The sequence below is a fragment of the Epinephelus lanceolatus genome, chromosome 15 (assembly GCF_041903045.1).
Source record: "Epinephelus lanceolatus isolate andai-2023 chromosome 15, ASM4190304v1, whole genome shotgun sequence".
Lineage (NCBI taxonomy): Eukaryota > Metazoa > Chordata > Actinopteri > Perciformes > Serranidae > Epinephelus > Epinephelus lanceolatus.
In genome coordinates this window covers 24,599,378-24,620,265 of record NC_135748.1, presented here as the reverse complement: position 1 = coordinate 24,620,265, position 20,888 = coordinate 24,599,378, and the positions used below count along the sequence as shown (strand labels likewise).

The 20,888-nt window shown below is 41.8% G+C and overlaps 1 protein-coding gene across 1 annotated transcript; it reads right to left on the bottom strand.

Moving 5' to 3' along the window:
* Window positions 1-959: 959 nt before the first annotated feature.
* Window positions 960-20,522, bottom strand: rlf (RLF zinc finger). The gene is made up of 8 exons (XM_033642886.2): window positions 20,317-20,522; window positions 18,263-18,417; window positions 16,380-16,461; window positions 11,888-12,023; window positions 11,548-11,750; window positions 7,221-7,357; window positions 6,876-7,017; window positions 960-6,151 (listed from the first exon to the last, which is right to left on the bottom strand). The coding sequence occupies exons 1-8, from the start codon at window positions 20,485-20,487 to the stop codon at window positions 1,529-1,531; spliced, it is 5,649 nt and encodes a 1,882-aa protein (XP_033498777.2). The 5' UTR covers window positions 20,488-20,522; the 3' UTR covers window positions 960-1,528.
* Between the last annotated feature and the right edge of the window lie 366 nt (window positions 20,523-20,888).

Below are 20,888 nucleotides of genomic sequence, written 5' to 3'. Positions count from 1 at the left end.
TCATGTCAAATAATTAAGGTATTAAAAGCTAGATCATGAAGGCTGCTACCATTCCAGTTTTATGTTCTTTTAGTTGGAGATATTCCTAAAGAAAGTTGAGATTGAAACTTTGCCAGTTTTGTTCAGTTAATAATGCAGCCTTGGCTTAAAAAAAAAAAAAGCGAATTCCCACAAGAGTAAAATGCCTGCTTTTGGGATAAAAGACTGCAATCGGAGACAATAAAATATAACCAAGGAATACTTGAATAACAGAAAGGATTGTCACTTGAAGAGATGTTTTTAAAGTCATGAGGAAACCAGGGAGTCTACAGGTTTCACACACTTGAATTCAATGCCTCTTAACACATTTTAAATCTAATTATTTTTAACCAAATTTAAAGACATAATATTGGACAAATCATCTTTTTAATTCAAGTATTGCAGGTAAGTATAAAGGTAAGTAGTATATATGTGGTCCCGTGCAAAGGTAGGTTTTAAGCAGGAATACAATTACTGGAGTGAGTTTAATTAATCCACTATAGAGTAAGAAGACAGTATTAAGTACAGTGGTAGTTCTAAAAAAAAAATTATAACATCAGAAATGTGACCTCACTTTGACAAAATAATAATAATAAATTCAAAGATGGATCAATAAAATTGGATAAAATGCAGCAATTAAGACCTCAAAAAATTCCAATTCAAGACTATGAATTTTAAGGCCTGATGTTTACATGATTTAATTTATAATTTATATTTTAAGAACTTTTAAGGACCTGCAGACACCCTGGAAAACATTTTTGAGAATAGTGCCCCATTATGCACCATTAATCTTAAATACTATACTCCATGTAGTGTAATTACATGGATACAACTCATGATTTTAAATTAGTAAATAGGTGTATTTTCAATTTAGCAAACAGCTGCTGAGATGAGATTTCATTCTGACTTTGTATAAAAAGAAAAAGAATTCACTTACACAATTCAGAAAGTAAAGGGCTTTATATTCGTTTCCACATTTATTTCTTTAGAAAGTGTTACATACATGTCTGCCAACATCTGTCCACTGCATCCCAACACTGATTTATTATAAACTGAGGTGAAAAATAACCAAACATATTCCTCAAGAACTTTGTAGTGGGGAAATGTTGTTGTTGTTTTTTTTTTTCAGTCACATTTTCACACAACTGCGAAGGCCTTGCAATACGCTACCATTTCTAACAATCTGAAAATCTGTACATTTATCTTGAAGAACTACAGTATATACACTTGACATGTGATCATGAGTTAACGTAACAGGTGTTATCTGAATGCTTTTATAATAAATGTCTAAAAAACAACCCCTTTGAGTCTGATGTGCACTGCTTAAGCTTGTTTTTATCTTAATGCTAATTTCATTTCTACAATTCTTCATTTTGGCAACTTCAAAAACAAACAAAAAAAAACAACATAATACTATAATTTTGGGAAAAAGAAAAAAAAAAATACTGGTACAGCTTGTGAAAATACAAAGTAATTTGCCATAGCTATGCTAAAAAGGTGCTCAGTTAAACTAACTTCCAAGAAGCAGTTTGCTGTTGTTGGTGTCTGATGGGAAGAGATCAGGCAGGGTGGTGGTGCACACCGGTCTCCCCAGGACCACCACAGGTCTGAGGTACTGAAGCTGCTTAATAGCCAGGTCCCCACACCCAGCCAGGGCTTTGTCCAAGATGGACTTCAAGTTTTGGACTGATGTGAAGTCTCCAGTCATAGCATGGGGCTTCAGCAGTGGGGAATGAGTGCGTCTGCTGCGGGTGTGCGAGATTCCCAGCTGGTTGTTCTCCTTAACCGAACAACTGCGTTTGAAAGAATCTCGCCGTTTCACCGGGACCTCGTTTTTGTCTTTCGGTGTCGTCTCTTGTATGAACCTCAGGAATGAGGATTCGAAGCCCATGGGCTTATAGGTAGCGAAGTCAAAAGGGCGAGGAGAAGGGCTGCAAGGCTGAGTGTCTTTCAAGTTTGAAGGTGGTTCAGACAATTCGTTTTTCCGTTTTAGTGGCTGGCGGACAGGAGGAGCGGGCAACGGCGCTGACCCATTCAACAATTTAACACTGTCCTTGGTGCCTGACACATCCTGAAAGCCCTGTTCGGAAGTAAAGCGCAGTGAGCACGGTGGCGAGAGGTCAACAGTGAGGGGGCGAAGAAGAGGTCTGATTTGATCCAAGCTTAATCTCTCCTCCTGTTTCTGACTGTTTTGTGTTGCTGCAGCCGAGTCTTCAGTGTGCCCGCCGGTGCTCGGCTCACCATACAGCACTTCATCTGCACCAACGAGGACGCCATTTCTCTCAACAGGTGGCGGCTCCTCCTCTTCCTCCTCTGGGAATACCAGTGGATCATGATTATCGTCCTCCTGCGCCTCTGCCTTGATGGAGTGTAAGCTCATAGGTGCAGGCTGCCCCCCTGTGTTTTCAGGCTCTGTTTGATACTCCATTTTGCGAACCCCATTGGGGGAACACGCTCCTGTGACTGTTGGCCTGGCCGACCTCTGAATCAGTTCCTCCAGCTGCTCGGCAGTATAAACCAGCTTATCTTCGTTCTTAACAAAATCTTTCTGACGCATGCGGTGAACCCTCAGGTAGTGACGGTGCAAGCTCTGCATGTACGTGACGACAGAATCACAGTCCTGGACCATGCATGGGTAGGCCACGCGCAAGCAGCGGTCTTGGCACATCTGTAGTGCTTCTTCGTGAGACCTGAAGACGTAACGGCTGAAAGAATTTCTCTTATCCCTCTTTTGTTCTGACTCTTTTGTTTCCACAGCAGCCTCCTCCCCAGTTTCCTCCGACTGGTCCTCGGTAACTTCAGGCTTTGGACTCGAGCTCTCAGCCTCTGTGGTGGGGGCTGAACCAGGTTCTTCCTTCTGAGGATCCTGTTGTGCGACAATAAGCTTCTTTTGGCATCCAGTAATTGACTTTTTGTGAGTGCTCTGCAGACGTACCACCAGTGAATCGTAGTATTCACAGTGACTGTAAAGTGTATGTTTTTTAAGCGCATCATCGTGGCTGAACACCCGTGTGCAGCCTTCAAACTTGCACCTTATTAGCTCTGGTGGTTGTGAGTGGACATCACGAGTGTGACGCACTAGGCTGCTTTTAAGGTGGTAGGAAGCCTGACAGTTGGCAAAGTGACACTTGTATTGGGGCTGGGGTTCATCCAAGTTTGGGAGAGGCCTTTTCTTAGTGGGCTCTTTTCTGACTTCTGGACTGTGATGCGCATCAAAATCTTTTTCCAACAGCAGCTGAGAGCGATTGTAATGATGTATCAACTGCAGGTGGCGCACAAGGCCTCCCTGGGTGGAGAAAGCGGCGTCACAGTTTTTTGCTACACAATGAAAAGGTTTACTGAATTTATCCAAGATATAGCAGAGATTACTTTTGGCTACCAGACGTCTTGTAGTTCTGACCTGTTGAGTGGTCCTCACCTCACTTTCTCCCTTCAGCTTGTTCTCTTCCTCTCTGCTCTTTGCTCCACGCTCTCCTTCCTCTACAGATGGAGAATGATTGTCAAATTTTTTTCCATTTTCGCTTACCGCAGTTGAGTTTTTTTTCTCTGGTTGGCGTTGCACTTTGGGGATGTCCTTCCACACTTTGAGACCGTGGTGCTGAGGTGTACGCTTTGAGCTGTCTTTGTTTCCCTCAAGTCGTACCGATGCGCAGCTTATTTTCTCCACCAGATTCTGACTCAGGTTATGGACGTGAATATAGTGGGCCTTCAGTACATGTTTTTCTCTGTGACTCTTTGAACAAAGCTGGCACACGTAAGGCTTAAAAGATGTAGTTTTTAGAGAAGTCAACCTTTTCGCCTGTTCAATAGTGCGACCATGTTTGGTGTTATAGTGTCGCAGTAAGCTGTAACTCTGAGCAGTCCTAAAGCCACAACCTTTCACCTGACAGACGTATGGCTTAGCAGCGGCTAATGATTCGGCACCACTTTCATCATCAGCTGCTGATTCAGTTTTGAGTTTTAGCTTTTCCTCATGCTTATTCTTGAGCAACAAAATAGGAGGCTTTGCGACGATTGCCTGATGAAGAGCTATTTCTGATGCATTAGGCTCTGTGTTGGACTGAGGGGGCTCGTCTGCCTCACTGTGAGGCGAAGAAGAATTCAGGTCTAGTTTACTGAGCCTGGAAAGTATTTCACTCAGAGCATCATTTTTTAAATGAGAGCTTGAAGAGCTTGTTTCAGTGTTTTTGGGATGAGCGGCTACTTTTCTTTCTTTGCCGGACTCTGTGGGTTGAAATGAAGTTGAGACCTCATTTGTTCCCTTTTCCTCAGCGTCAAGCTCAGTTTCAGTCTTTATCCCTTTGGACTTTGAGCCCCGTTCTTTGTCATGTTTGTGTTCTTTGTTCTCCAGTTTAAGGTGTTCTGGGTGGGCACATTTCAGATGCCTCTGGACATCTCTGGCTCTGGAGAAAGTCATGCCACACTTCTCAAAGCCACAGGTGAACTTACTTCCATCAAAACACACAGCCACCAAGGTCATTGTTGCTTTGGGCTCCTTGCTTTCAGACTCTTGCAATGAGGAGGCACAACTTCCTGAGGAAGAGTTCAGGACATCTCCGTTTACAGTCACTTGTGTAGTTACTGGCTTACTAAGGCGGGGGGACACTTCAGTGACCGTCTTAAAAAGTCTCCGCTTTGCCTTCCTCTGAGCCTCAAAGTCTTCTTCAGAGAAGGTGATGTTGTGCGTGGATAAATGCTTTATGAATTCTTTTTTGGATAAATAGTATTTCTTACATTCGCCGCTGGAGCAGGTAAATGCTGCATCTCTGAAATGCTGCGCTTCATGGTGATAGATTTGTCCCAAGTCGGAGTACGTGACATAGCAGCCTTTGAGCTCACACTGGTAGTTGAGGTGATAGCCATGGGTTTGCTTGTGCGTGACAAGTTCATTGGAAGTGCTAAACTTAGCGCCACAACCCATAACCACACACGCGTAAGGCTGATCACCATAGTGAACTCTCCGGTGTCTCCGGTGATGGTGTGCGGAGACAAAATGGCGTCTACAGAAAACACACTTCTCCCGCTTGTCTCTCATCTGATGAAAATGTTTCACATTGTCATCACCTTTATGCTCCGACTTTAAATGGACATATAAGTACTTGGAATGTTTAAAAATCCGAGTGCACCCAGTTCCTGGACATGGATACTCATCCCGGTTCTGCAAACTGAAATGCTGGTCAATGTATTCGAATGTTACGTGCTCGTCATCATCTGCATTCTTCTCCTTCACGGTTTTGGCTTGTTGCACGATGTGGTGCAGCACGTCTGGATCGTGTGTGGATTTGTAATACAGCATTAAAGATGGGTCAATGGTGATCTCCCCTGGTTCAATGTCATCGTCCTCATCCACCAGTTTCTGCCCGTCTTCTGTCTTTACATTGTTTTTACAGAGACCTGTTGTACTCTGCACGTGTTCCTTCAGGTGAGGAACGAGCTCCTTTCTGCTCTTAAACTTTTCCAAGCACACAGGGCAGGGGTGGTCATCGTCCTCGCCATGTCTTTTGGAGTGGTGAATGATTTGGGTGTCAGTGACCGTCCTCTTACAGATCTGACAGCAGAACTTGTGTTTCTTTGCCTCTGGTTCTCCTTGGGTTTCTGTTAAGTTAGAAGACTGCTTTTTATCCTGCTGCTCATGACCATCAAGACTTCCATTTACCCGCTTTTCGTGCTCAGATTCTACTTTCACAGTGATTCCCTGTGGCTCCTGTTGTCTACCCTTCTCTCCTTTGTCTGCTGCCTCCTCCTCTTCCCCCTCTGACTCCGGCATCAACCCTAGAAGGGAGACGCAGTGATACTTGAGAGTTTTCCAGTCCCAGAATTCAGGGTCAAAAGGCCAGTATGCTTTCAGAGCTAGCAGCAACTCGCAGCGTAGTGAGTTGGGAATGACCTCGTCTTCCTGGTCATACTTTTGGTCTGGGCGCAAGTAAAGTTCCTCAAGGGACCCAAAGACCTCCTGGCTGGGGCCAAGGAGGAACTCTGTGAGTAGGCAGGCACGCAACACTTCAAGGTCCCCTGGAAGAAGGCAGGACACTGTCTTACAGACAGAGATCCTCATTTCTGAGTCGTCCTGCTTTGGAAGTTGAAGGGCTTTCACACACAGTTCTACTGAGGCAGGTACGCCAACTTCCTCCGTCTGAAAATAAAGGAATATATTATTATTAGCATTATTTCTTTCCCATCGTTTTTTCCAATCACACACTGTTTTGGATTTATCAAGTTCTGAAACTGTAGGTAAAATGTCACTGCAACTAAAAATTTAAGGTTAGTAAATACATTAAAAAAGGGGGAAATATTTCTTGTGATGTTTACTGACATTAAAAACTAATTTGTGCAGTTTCACGTTTCCCAATTAGTATAGAAAGTAGACTGTCTTATTTTGAAGACCATCTGCTTTTACTCTCCCATTCCACCTCGTTATTTCTCCATTATCATTATCCCCAAATAACATTCAAACATCACACACTTTGTTGTTGTTTCTCTGTGTCGAAATGTCGTATAATGGCATTGTTTTTTTGTTGTGTTTTTTTCAAATTAGTTTCGACCAGCAGCTCTTTGGGTTGGTCCACAAAAATTTTAACTCCCTTTGTCGGTTTTTGCCCTAGGATGTTGAAATTTGGCATTGAGGTCTGGTGCCTGTGTGTGAAGGTGACTAAAAGGTGCAATATGTGGATGCACACTCAAATGTGGTCACAGCTATTGTGAATTTGCACTTGTTCTAATTTGCCTGACTTTGAAGCTGTGCTGGAAATGCAAATAGGAAGCTCTCAGTTCTTTAGTTTAGTTCCTGTAGCTCCTTATAAACTAGAGCTTACAACTAAAATCCAGTACAAAAATGGCTGTATGGCTGTTGGGCTAACCTCTGTCTGAATGACCTGGACCAGGTAAAGCAAATGGTGGATGGTTTTGGCAATGGCACCGAGCTGAAGGCATCGTTCCAGAAGAGACATCAATGAGGGGTCTATCCTCCTCTGAAGTTTACTCCACAAACGAGTCAAGTCCCTTTGGATAAAAAAAGACCAAAAAATTACACAACATTCAAACTTCCTCTTCCTCTAAAACACACTCACACTTGACTGACTCTCTGATGACATCACATATTTGATCAGAGATCTTCCACTTTCAATGTGACTGCAGTCATAAATACATTATGTACAATACATGCAGTCCATATAACCTCTTGGCCCCAGACAGGAACTACTCACCAGGAGCAGTAAGTGCTCTGCTGCTGGAGCTGCTGTGTCAGGAAAGTTGTGCACAAGATGAAGGCAGTGTTCTCTTCCCCCTCAGTCTCCAGATTACATGTGATCTCCAGCACATCCTTACAGTCGAGTCTGGATATCTGTTCGGGGAGTAAAACGTGTTACTGCTAAGAAAACAACATGACAGACAGCACTCCGTCATTTGAAATCTGGGTATCAAAAGTGTAATGCCAGTAGTGTTTCTCCTCTGTTCCCAGTAAGCAATTATACTAAAGTTAATATGTCAATTAGGGATGCACCAATATGATATGCCGGATCGTTACTTGTGCCTGTGCTGGGCAACAACTGGGTGTAGATCATGATGTGATCCTCATTAAATGCAGTTTCTTAAGTGCAGTATTTCTGCTATCAGTTACATTCATTCAGGCAAAGTTTTGCTGCCACAGCAGTCCACCAAATAACATAAGTCCAATTAGTTCCACACAGTGAGGTATACAAACTTTAAACTTGGGAAAAGAGAGAGCACTTTTATCAGATCGGTATGGAGAGAGAGAAAGTTGGATTGGTGCATCCCAATAGTTAACACACCCCATTTCAAACTGCACCAAAAGACAATTAAGGATTTTAAAAATGGCATCAACACAGGCCAATGACACACCAGTTACTCACAGTCTAACGCCAAGCCTCACAGGAAACACAAAATTGCCAGAGAAAGAATCTTAAACCTCTAAAATCATTTGTGTGAATATAATAAACATAAATCAAAAGTTCTGCATATAGAAATGACACGGTAATTACACAGTGCAGATGACAATGGTCCAATTAACATTATTTAAGATCCTTCAGAATGCCAAGAGAAAAAGGACTCAATGCGCATGCTAATAATTCCCCAAATAATTAAAATACTGTTCAAAGTGTTGGAAGGGACTTGAGAAGATCAGATCATTGGTGATTTGTGGGTTCTACCACTCGAGCTCGGCACAGTGAATCAGCACAAAAAATAACGTGTTGAAACAGAAAAATAGACAAAATACAAATGAAAATTTAACATAGATTATTTAACTGTCAGGGTGTCGGTGGCTTAGTGGTAGAGCAGTCGCCCCTTAAAAAAAAAAAAAAAAGATTATTTTACTGTTGTCCATTATATGCATCACTAAATACTCTAGCTTGAGTCTGCAGCATGCAGCATCCCACCACCCCTTCTTCTGCACCTGCATCACCTTGACTTCCTGAATTTTGTCTATCCCTCTTCCACCCCCTGGACTTAAGAAAAAACCAAACAGGATGTGTGAGCGAGGCAGAGGAGAATGAGCAAGGTTACTAAACGGAAAGATCCTAGGGGGTTCCTGCAGGGGAGAATTGGGCAGCACAATTAGCACACACAAGATGTGAGCACTGATATGGATTTAGCTATTTTTACCAGTAAATAATGGAAGCTGAATGAAAACACCAGCGTAATAACTACATGTAAACTATTGAGAATTTGAAGAGGTTAGAAATTGTGTTTACCTACAGTTGAGTCAAAGTGTGGTAACTTTAAACGGGACATGCAAGGTTTAGGCTGACTGACGGCATACCAATAAAAGGCAGGGGAGTGGAGTCAGACAGCACTACAGAGGCAGGACCAAACAATGAGAGAACATGCCAGTGAGAATTAGGAGGACTTCAGAATGCACTCACGCTAAACCAGTATCTGCAGTTCAACAAAAATAAAAAGCACAGATCACTGCCTGAGTCACTGACACTTCCCTGCCCTTATTAGAAAAGCCAGAGATGAAAAGACATAACAGAGACCACAACTTCTTGGTGCCTCACTCTAAAGACCTCTAAAACCTTTTTAAACTGTTGAAGGTTTTCCGAGTCCTTCAACTGAACGCCAGAAAGCTCAATTTGCATGTGAATTTGGGGCTCTATTTTTGGAGACGCTGCAGATAAACTTTATAAATAGACACCTCTTTTTAACTTATTATAAAAAGGTTTGACTTGCAAATATGTCCACATTATTATTCATTGCTTCAATAATATAAATTTTATATTAAAAGGAGGCAAAGAATCGCTGCACCGGTGTGTGTGTGTGTGTGTGTGTGTGTGTGTGTGTATGTATGTGTGTGTGTGTGTGTGTGTTTGAGTCAGTTTGTGTGTTTGAGTCAGTTTGTGTGTGACTGAATGCTGACAATGAATGCTGTTTTATCTGGACTCTGAGCGTGCTGGGAGACCGCAGCCTGTTGTGACCCTTCAACACTTCCTGCCATAACCATGTGTCTCTTCATATAGCAAGAGCGTGTTGAGCAGAAGCTGGACATCTCAAATGTTTATCCAGTACTTTAAGCTTTTTATTTGAAATGTTTAAATCAATTAATTCAGCCATCCATTTCGACCATTTCGCCATTACTGTCAGCTGACTATTTGGACCTCTCTGCTATCGAGATTGCATGAAAATTACTTATCTATCAAGCAATGTGTAGTTTGCATGATATCAGACAGAATCATCAACTCATTACACTTCAGGCTCAGCGATATGGACAAAAATTCATATCTTGGTATTTTCAGGCTGACTGGCTAAACAGGATATATATATCGGTATTTTCTATGAAATGAGCTTCATGTTTTCAGCTGCGAGTCACAACATGGAAATTAAAAATTATATAAAATATATAGCAGGGCTGTACAGTAATGTTTTTGCACATAGCACTGGAGCTACAGAGGTTTAAAGGTTTGCAGCACAGGACACAAAACTATGACATCAGTATAGAAGTAGGAAGTAGGCCTAAATCCATTGTAGTTTGGAACAATTAAAAGTCTTTGTGTGGGGGGGAGGGGGGAGTTAAAAAGTAATTTTCCATGGGCTTTCAAATGGATCTAGTGTTCACAATGATTCAAATATTTTTAATTATTTAGACTAGTAATCTTATTTATGCACAGAGCATCAACAGAGAGGCCTGGGGAGGGAAGGTGACACTTGTTCGCCTGCATCCAGGAATGTCTCAGTGTCACATAATAGACTACAACTACCAAGAAGAATGCAGACAAGCTATGATCCATCTCACACACAGACTGGCAGTGCAGCTCTGGATTGTACATGTGCTCATTTATCTCACAGACTGATTTAGCATAGCAGATGCAACATATAGACTGATGCCGTACTGTAGACTAATTAACAGACAGATTAAACAGAGGAGCAGCTCTGTGTCTCTCTGAGTGTTGCTGGAGAACTTGTGAGTGAGTGAGTGAGTGAGCGGAGCTGTGCAGAGAGTGCGAGAAGAGAGACGCACACTGGTATGCCTTATGTAACACAACTTGACGCTATATTGATATAAACAGTGTTGTCTAAATTTATATCTTGCTTGAAAATATATCGATATATCATACATAGTTGTTATATCATTCAGCCTTAGGTATGCTTGACAACAGTGTTAGTCCCACCCATGGGGCTGATTGGATCAATTGCTTTTTTAACTGAGGAACTACTGTTTCATGTCACGATGCCAGACAAATCAGTAAACTCAGTAGAGTGGGCGGATTCAAAGGTCAGGACTCAGGCAAATGTGTCGTAGGATTTACAGCTAACTCATGTCGATTTTTTTTTTTTTTTTAAATCAAATAGCAACTCTACTATTGAGTACCCCCTGGCAACTCCAAAAGCACAAGTACCCCTGGTTGGAAGGCACTTTTAAAAAGTATTTATAGTCATCCATTTCTGTGGCAGAATCCATGACAATCATAATGTGACACTGAGGAAATATCACAGACATCATCATGAACATTCTGTATTAATCATGCACTCTGATATTCTTACACAAACTACCTCAGATCTGACACAGTACCAACATATTTAGAAGCTACCAAACTTTATTTATCACTCATACTGGTAACCTGATCCTGTCACTGTATGAGCTGTATATACTGGTTGCACCTATTTGCACCTTCCTGTTAGCTATTTTTGTCATGCTTTGCACCTTACTGTTACCTAATTATATTTGCTATATATTGCTATTTCTACTTTGTTATTTTAGTCCTTGTATATTTCACGCTTTGTATCTGCACTCCTACAACTTTGTACTGCAACTGCTGTACAGCAATTTCCCTTGAAATAAGTTCTATCTTATCTCATGTTATCTTATCATCTCAGTCACTGAGAGACACAGAATTTAGTGCTTTGTATTTTACAGGCTCGTTTGGCAACCTGTCACTTACGCTCTTTGTCACACTGTTGTTGTTGCTACCTCTGTAAGTACCTGTGAGAACCATAGCAGTTGTGAAAGAGTGTCATACCAGCAACCAAAAGTCTAGTGCAAGTATTCCTCCCCCTGTTCACAAAGTGTTGTAATACCTCCATGATGGCCTCTTCGTTGGGCAGAAGGTGACAAAGCAGGGAGACGTAGGTCTGACGAAATGTAGCTTGGTTGGAGATGGAGCTGCATTCAGTGCAAGCTTTGGCCAGCACCACCGCCTTGGCCACTTCGCCCATCTTCTCCAGGTGCTTCACCCGCATCTCCATGAAGCCCTCGCCTTCCAAGCTGATGTATGCATCAACTAGGGACAGAAGGCAGAAAGGATATGATTAACAAACTACCATGACAGGGACAGAGTTATAATAAGCGCTAGGTAAGGTAGAACATGTGCTGGCATGTCCCAATGAAACAACCTAGATAATTTAACTAGATTCTGACCTTCTTCTGTGTTGGTGGGCTGGCCAGTGAGGAGAGATGTAAGGACAGGGTTGCTCCAGGCTCCTCCCTCTCCTGTGATCTGGAGTAAAGCTTGAAGGTCTGTGCTCCCATACTGTAACAAGGTATCATGGGCAAGCTGGAATAAACACACACAAAAAAGTTATATATAAATACATCTTACAATAACTTTGCTCAGCTGCATCTTAAAAATTAGACAATATTTTCTCTTGACAATGGTGCTCCTCCACTACTGTCACACAATAATGTCATGATAATGAGTTTTACAAATGGACCACAGTACTTAAAAGACCATTAGTCCCCATTAGTACACAGAATATCTTAACGTACCTCTCCAGGAATGTTTTAAAGTATGTACCTCAACTAATACTTGTTTTGTTTTTTCCGCATAAAAGGCGCTAAAGATCTAGATCTGCTTCTTGTGCTTTGTTGACTGATGAAAGCACAGTGTGCATCAAGATGGCTGGCATTAGTGTAAGAGGAAACATCAGAGAGATTTGATCCTACAGGTTTGAGCCTCAATTACACCCAGACTCAGATGAGGAGTCTGTTGTGCCCCAAAATCGATGACTAGCAGACGAATCAGAATAATTAAGCGTAGTTAGCATCTTTCATTCACACTGACTGTTAGCTTGTTAGGTTGTAGGCTAACTGGCAGTGGCAATGTATAATATCTGCTACGATGGGGCTTTTGGCAGATAATGAAAAGAAGGTCCAGGGTCCGGTTTACATCCACGAGATGCACAGTCCACCCTATTTGCTGTCAAAACTTTCACTTGGCTGATGCAATCTCTCGCTCTCTGACAAGTCCCCTTTGCACCAGATGATTCAGGTTTCTTTGCTGCTGTTGGGTCAAAGTCTGTTCCACTCGATATGCGTTTCCCATAGTTAGACAGAGATTGTCTTTCATATTAGTGATGTTCCTAATCTATCATGTCCAGCGTACAGTACAGGCCAAAAGTTTGGACACACCTTCTCATTCAATGCGTTTTCTTTATTTTCATGACTATTTACATTGTAGATTCTCACTGAAGGCATCAAAACTATGAATGAACACATGTGGAGTTATGTACTTAACAAAAAAAGGTGAAATAACTGAAAACATGTTTTATATTCTAGTTTCTTCAAAATAGCCACCCTTTGCTCTGATTACTGCTTTGCACACTCTTGGCATTCTCTCCATGAGCTTCAAGAGGTAGTCACCTGAAATGGTTTCCACTTCACAGGTGTGCCTTATCAGGGTTAATTAGTGGAATTTCTTGCTTTATCAATGGGGTTGGGACCATCAGTTGTGTTGTGCAGAAGTCAGGTTAATACACAGCCAACAGCCCTATTGGACAACTGTTAAAATTCATATTATGGCAAGAACCAATCAGCTAACTAAAGAAAAACGAGTGGCCATCATTACTTTAAGAAATGAAGGTCAGTCAGTCCGGAAAATTGCAAAAACCATCAAGCGCTACAACGAAACTGGCACACATGAGGACTGACCCAGGAAAGGAAGACCAAGAGTCACCTCTGCTTCTGAGGATAAGTTCATCCGAGACACCAGCCACCAGTTAACAGCAGCTCAGATCAGAGACCAGATGAATGCCACACAGAGTTCTAGCAGCAGACCCATCTCTAGAACAACTGTTAAGAGGAGACTGCGCGAATCAGGCCTTCATAGTCAAATAGCTGCTAGGAAACCACTGCTAAGGAGAGGCAACAAGCAGAAGAGATTTGTTTGGGCCAAGAAACACAAGGAATGGACATTAGACCAGTGGAAATCTGTGCTTTGGTCTGATGAGTCCAAATTTGAGATCTTTGGTTCCAACCGCCGTGTCTTTGTGAGACGCAGAAAAGGTGAACGGATGGATTCCACATGCCTGGTTCCCACTGTGAAGCATGGAGGAGGAGGTGTGATGGTGTGGGGGTGTTTTGCTGGTGACACTGTTGGGGATTTATTCAAAACTGAAGGCACACTGAACCAGCATGGCTACCACAGCATCCTGCAGCGACATGCCATCCCATCCGGTTTGCATTTAGTTGGACGATCATTTATTTTTCAACAGGACAATGACCCCAAACACACCTCCAGGCTGTGTAAGGGCTATTTGACCAAGAAGGAGAGTGATGGAGTGCTGCGGCAGATGACCTGGCCTCCACAGTCACCGGACCTGAACCCAATCGAGATGGTTTGGGGTGAGCTGGACCGCAGAGTGAAGGCAAAGGGGCCAACAAGTGCTAAACACCTCTGGGAACTCCTTCAAGACTGTTGGAAAACCATTTCAGGTGACTACCTCTTGAAGCTCATGGAGAGAATGCCAAGAGTGTGCAAAGCAGTAATCAGAGCAAAGGGTGGCTATTTTGAAGAAACTAGAATATAAAACATGTTTTCAGTTATTTCACCTTTATTTGTTAAGTACATAACTCCACATGTGTTCATTCATAGTTTTGATGCCTTCAGTGAGAATCTACAATGTAAATAGTCATGAAAATAAAGAAAACGCATTGAATGAGAAGGTGTGTCCAAACTTTTGGCCTGTACTGTACATCTGAATCTCAGATTTCAGAGAAGTGCATAGACCCCGCCCCCTTCAGTAGAGGAATGTGAACACACCTTTCTAGGGACAAACTTTGCACAGATACAAGTCAGTACAGTCATGATCATTCATTTTGGGGTACATAATCAAGAACATATTTTTTGACTGGAGGGGACCTTTAATTTGTAGGCTGAATGTATTTTCTCTACACAAAGCAAAACCTTTTCTTTAGTCTTTAAAAAACCACTGTCCAGGTCTGGAAATCAAACTTGATCACAGCTCAGCTCAAACTGGCCAGTTTTTATAATTGACTTTTCCTTTGTTGTCCACTCTGCTGACAAAAATTTAACATTCTCATATTTGAAATGAAATCAAACTAGGCTTGGGCAGTATATGGGTACTACAGTATACCAGGGTACTAGGAATCCCAAAGTATTGTGATCAATACTGTCAAAAATACCTACACTCCTCTTTCTATTAAACTGATACTGAGATGCTGTATTGAGGTGATGTAGAGCACAGCACACTCAACCAAAGGTCAGTCTCTACTGGTGGAACGAGCAGCTGAGTTGGGAAAGATGGCGACTGCAAGTGGTGGGAATAGTGTTCCAAGACTAGTAAAAAGAGAAATGCTGCTGCCCTTTTTTGGGAGTATTACCACATATATGTTTATTTTGAGATAACTTCTTCTGACTGTAAATCAGTTTATTTGCAACATGATTTCCAAGGCCCAGACAAACTAAACCATCTCCAAAGAACTAGTGGAGGCAAAAGCCCCCTGCTAAATCGCCTTGCATCACCTGTGTCTCGGCCAAAAAGTTGCACATGAACATGCTGCAGTGACTCCAACCAACTGCCAACCATCCCGTACATTCTGCACTTGCATGAAAGGAAATCGCTGCGCCAGCAGACAGCTGCGGTCTGTAATCATCATTCAAAACGGGAAACCGGGAGACCGTCTTGGTGCTAGTTAGCACATTAAGTACATAATCCAATGTCAAAAGAACAGAGTATATTTACAGTGCACCAGTGAACAATGAAACAAACCATCATAAACTGTGTTTGCTAAAGAGCTCAGTGACTAAAGAAAAATAATCTTACCTTACATAACAAGTTTGTTTTGGGCTCACTCCCTCTCAACTTTAGCTATTTGTTTACTTTCCTCACTTTAATTTCTCTTCTCATGCGCTGAGCTGAACTGCCAATCAGAGTGATGTGATTCACCAACAGGCTCCACAGTCACCGATACCGATTCAACATGCTGAATCAGCAGAAGAAAAGAAGACAGGCACTGGCAAGGGTCAACAGTGCAGGAGACACCACAGAAACAAGGGCAACAGGCGCTCACCGACGGCCCAACATCGACCAACAGCTGATCTTCTGCTTGGTGTGCCATTGTCCTCACACATCATCTGCCTACAGATGTGCCAGTATCCACCACGGCAAAAAGTGCGATCGAATCTTCCAGCAAGAGGGATGCTTATTTCATATCCATTCTTTATTCAATGGGCCATTAAAACTTCTCTCAGCACAGTGACATTTATCATCAGTGGCTCCCCTTTTACTTGTTTTTTGTTTGTTTGTTTGTTTGTTTGTTTTAAAACACAAATACCATCATATGCCAGTTTTTAAATCTATATTAGTTGGACTCTATGTCAGTGTGGTAACTGGTTCCCACAACAATTTCATTCAGCAAGCATTTATTCATGTGTAACTATTTCCCAATGATATGTTAAAGGTCATAAACACTGGTGGTTTAGACTCAACAATGCAGACAGAAACAAAACATCTACACCAGCTCGGAGCCTTCTTTCTCTTCTAGCCTCCTATCAGACGGCTTTTGATAACGCCTGCTGAGGCACGAACAAACAGAATGGCCTTTTCTTTTCACCATTTCATTTTCCTCTGCAACCTCTCAGCAACAAATGTTTCGAAATAAGGTCCTCTACCTGAACAGAGTGGTGGAACTGAACCCAGGCGTCAAAGGGGATTTCATTCTCAGGCACTGACAGCAACAGTTCAAAACAGCTCCTACAAGAGACGAAAAACAAGTTTAGACTGATTTCTGTTCATTATGATAATTCTGGACAGTTCTATTCTTAACCAAAAAGAGAAAAACCCAGAAAACAGAGGCTCTGCAAGTATGAAGTCTGGACATATTAATTTCAACGACAGTCTGTGAAACGACCTGAATTAAAGAAAGTACTCTCCAGTTCTGTGTTAATGTTTTAAAAGAGTCAGCTTTACATATTCATACATTAAACCTGTCAAAAAGCTTGTTTGAAAATGAAATGAACAGCAGTGACATGTTTTTGAGGTTGTATCACAATCGCTTTTTACATCTGCCCAACAGTTAAATTTAACAATTACAAGCAAACTATTAAAAGATCCTTCATGGAAGCCTTTGTGTTGAGCTGAAAACACTCAAACAACCTCCACTCTTCACATAAGGACATTTGCAGATGGAAGGAGTGTGATCGGAGCTGCAGTGTGTGGGCATGGCAATTAACCAAAAGACATAATGAATCTCTAGCTAGCCGACCTAATTTAAGTCATGTCAGTGACTGTTCGGTAAATTCTTTCAGACAGGCTGCCTTCTCAAGCATGAACCTTTTAATGCATCTGTAAAGGGTAACTTCAGTATTTTTCAACTTGGACCCTATTTTGTCTTGTTTTTATGTCTAAGTGACTAATGGGAACAAAACTTTTTAAATTGGGTGTGACGGCTCCTGCCAGCAGCGGCAAAACAAGCTGCAATGTCACCGTTTGGGGCATGTTCGCACTGTTACTGTTACCATTCAAGTGCTTGTTTTTGCCACTGACAGGCTCACACTGTTTTTCTAAGTGTCTGACAACATTGTGGAAAGGATTCCTACAGAGATAGACCTTTTGTTAAAGAAACATCCTTTTTGTTGAACCAGGAACAGCCCCAAAATGTCTTTCGCCAAACTCACAGGGGTCTGTTTAAATTAGGAGTGATTTTATCATTGTAAGATACACTTCATTGAAAGGTGACACACACAGAATAAAACTTGCAAAAAGCATCTTGGTTTGTCTTTCCACTGTTTCAACAATCACTAATTCTGATTTGGTCGAAATAATAGATGTGTAAATATGCTGGCTCTACACAGACTAAAATTTCTGTTTTGTTTTTTTAAAAGGAGTCTGGTGGGTTAGCAACAGCGATTTTGGGCTGTTTCTGGTTAAACAAAAAGGATCTTACTCTTTAACAAAAAGGTCTGTCTCTGTCAGACACTCAGAATAACAATCTGAGCCTGTCAGGGGGGGAAAACAAGCACCTTTAGTGGGCGTACATTTACAATGCCAACATGTCCTGAGTGGTTACACTGTAGGCTGATTTGTGGCTGGACCTATTTCAAAAACTGGTCGTTCCCATTAGTCGCTTAGACACAGAAATATGGGACAATAGTGTCCATGTTGAAGAGAGGCTTACATCTAACCCAAAGTAAAAACCCATCACTGTCGGTCAGTGCGTGCTCGTGTCCTTTATGTCAGTTCATTGTATCGTGAGTTAGCTGGATTAGACTTATTACCGCTATCAAAATGTTAACGTTACGGCTTTGCGAGGAGACACAAGCAGCTTCTTTTTATAACCTGTAACACACCCATCTTATATATAACTAGTGCTTAGAAATGAAAAAAGCAAGAACAGAAAATAACACATTTGACTTTATTATTTATTCAGAAACTTTTGAAATTTGGTGGATAGACTTTTCACCTTTAATTTATAGTAGAGTGAACAATTAAAGTGCTCGGCAACACAAATCAAGTGTGCACGTAAGATGTATGGGCCATTTTTGTCAGTACTCACAGAGCTAGTCTTTTTAAAACAAGGGCCACTCTGTCGGACTCTGCAGTGAGGTGGGATCGGGCTGCAGCAAAACAGTTTATGGACAGACAGTAGACCTCCAGAAGAGGAAGACCATGCTCCATGGAGTTCCTGCTCCCAGCATAGTGCATCAGTGCCTAGAAACACACAAAAATGTCACATGAAGAATAACAGTCATGGGAAAAGTATTCAAAAACAGTGCTAAGAAGAGAGAAACATTTGTCGAGATGAACAAGGGGTTTTCCACCTGGGGGAGATACCAGTCTTTACCTGATTGATCCCAGCTGACACCGTCTGGTGTGAGATGCTCCTGATTGGGCCTGAGGGGAGTTGACTGTACAGCTTATGACATCCCTGAGCCGACATGCACTAAAGAAAACCGACTCAAGGAGGGACACATGTGCCCTTGCATCTTGTCACTTTTTTTTAGACATTTACTTTAATATTTCAAGGCTACCCTGATGCAAGCTTACTTTCCTTTATTGATTCAAAAAATTCATACATAAAAATGTATTTCTCTGAATTATACTGCCATGAAATGAAAAAATGTTACACATAAAGTACAGAAAACAGTTCTGCTCTCTTACTGAGTCTTTACCTTTAACAGGGAGCGCAATTTTGTTTGTAGTACATATTATCCTAACTGTCAACTGTCCCCAGGCAAAGAGGAGTCAACATTCGGCATCAAAACCAGTGTGTCACCTGTATGTAGCCTGCTGCTATACACATTGAATCATCATCACTATCAACATCCCAGGAGTCCCATTTGCTCGACAGCGGGATCCTCGCTGGTTGCTGCTCGGGTCTACAGAGGCACTAAATTAATTCCCTTCAGTCTAAATTTATGGTGCCTTCTCAAAGGGAGCCAAGAATAAGGTCCCAACCCCGGGGACCCGTATCAGTGTACTAATTACATCCAGACTACTTCCGATTTCAACAGACGACGAATACAACACAAACTTTCTGTTTATTATCAACCAGAAAAACATTAAATGAACACAGAGTGGAAATTAAAAGAAAGACTGGGTCACTCTTGTATCTTCTAGAGTTATACTTTTTAAATTAATATTTCTCTTTTGTCTTAGTTCAGCAACAAGACACTGCCCAGGAAATCACAAAGCAGGATCTCCATACAGATCAATATCTCTTTCAGTACATCTGGGCATGCCACCATCACTTCAGGCAAACTATCAAGAGTGAGCTGGCTAATGAATTACTCCTCTCTATAATCAGCTTTGGCTGTTAGCCAAGTTTTACTGGTGAATATGTGCCTGCGTTGAGCATAGAAAGTGAAAGTGATAGCTTTTATTTTCTTAAATCAGCCCCCACCCAAATACTAACATTTGTTTAAACTTGTGTTTAAAATTAAGTGATGGTGAGGATGTGGGTTATTCAAATAAGAGTGCATGTCCATTGTTGATAAGAGGACGATTACAACATGGCAGATGCACAACATTGCCAGTCCGGCAACAGAAGTGCTTTGCTGCGATGTGAGGTGACACTATAACCACAGCTAGAGAATAAAAAATGTGATTGCAACTTCTGAAAATGACCAAAATACCATATCGCAGTAGCTGTGCGCCGCAGCTACCATTTGGATAAACATACCGCGACACCGCCCCGCCCCGCACACATGCGATCATGCATGATGTGCAAAATTACATTGTCATGTGCATACAAACATCTGTTAGGTTTCCTGTATTGCCAGTGTGTTGTGAATTACAATACAGCTAAACGAGCTATACCACTTAGCTTACTGTAACGGCAACATGTCACTCATATACCAATGTAACGTCACATTATCATTAGCGTAATTATATTAAGTTAAATAGTTTTAGCATGAAATGATATGCATGTGTGAGCAGGAATAAAAACACACAGTGTGCATTAGCTCCCAGGTTAGGGACCAACCCTAAACTTGACTAGCGGGCCAGCTGCCGTCGCAGATAAGCTAGCTTGCAGGCTGCGAGAAAAACAACCCTGGTTTAAGCTAACGTTAAGCTAACAGTAGCTTCGATGTTGCATGTACACATTACCTGACAGAAGTTGTCGCAGTACTCCGTGGAAGATGCCGTGGATATTTCCTGTTGCCTGAGTACATCTTCGAAGGCTCTCAGCGTGGCCAGCAGGGTTTCCATTGCAACTAGAGTCTCCTCGGCCGTGTCCAGGCTCCATTCGTGCTCTGGTTCGACATTATTCTCCGCCATCTTCGCTCTCCGCCACGGCGCGTATGCAGTGCAGTCTGACGCCGCCTTCAAGTGCTGTCGGAATATTTTAATATGTCACATAAACTTCACCTGCATGACCCGAAAATAAAAAAAGGGGGGCGTCTTGTAGAGAAGTGATGTCAGGGTTTATTAGTATTATAACTTGTAGATTGTTGTTACCAACTGCTGTGTTAGCAAACATATCTTTTTCATTTAACGCAACACCTGTTCTGTACGTGTGTGCACAACAATATAATCAACTAGCCTTGAGAATGCTAATTTATTTATATTTACACCCTTCTTCCTTTCCTGCTGTTTCATAATGGCGTGTATATATACAGCGTATAAAACGACAACTATGAATAAACTTCTAATACAGGTTTCATTTTGTTATATCCATA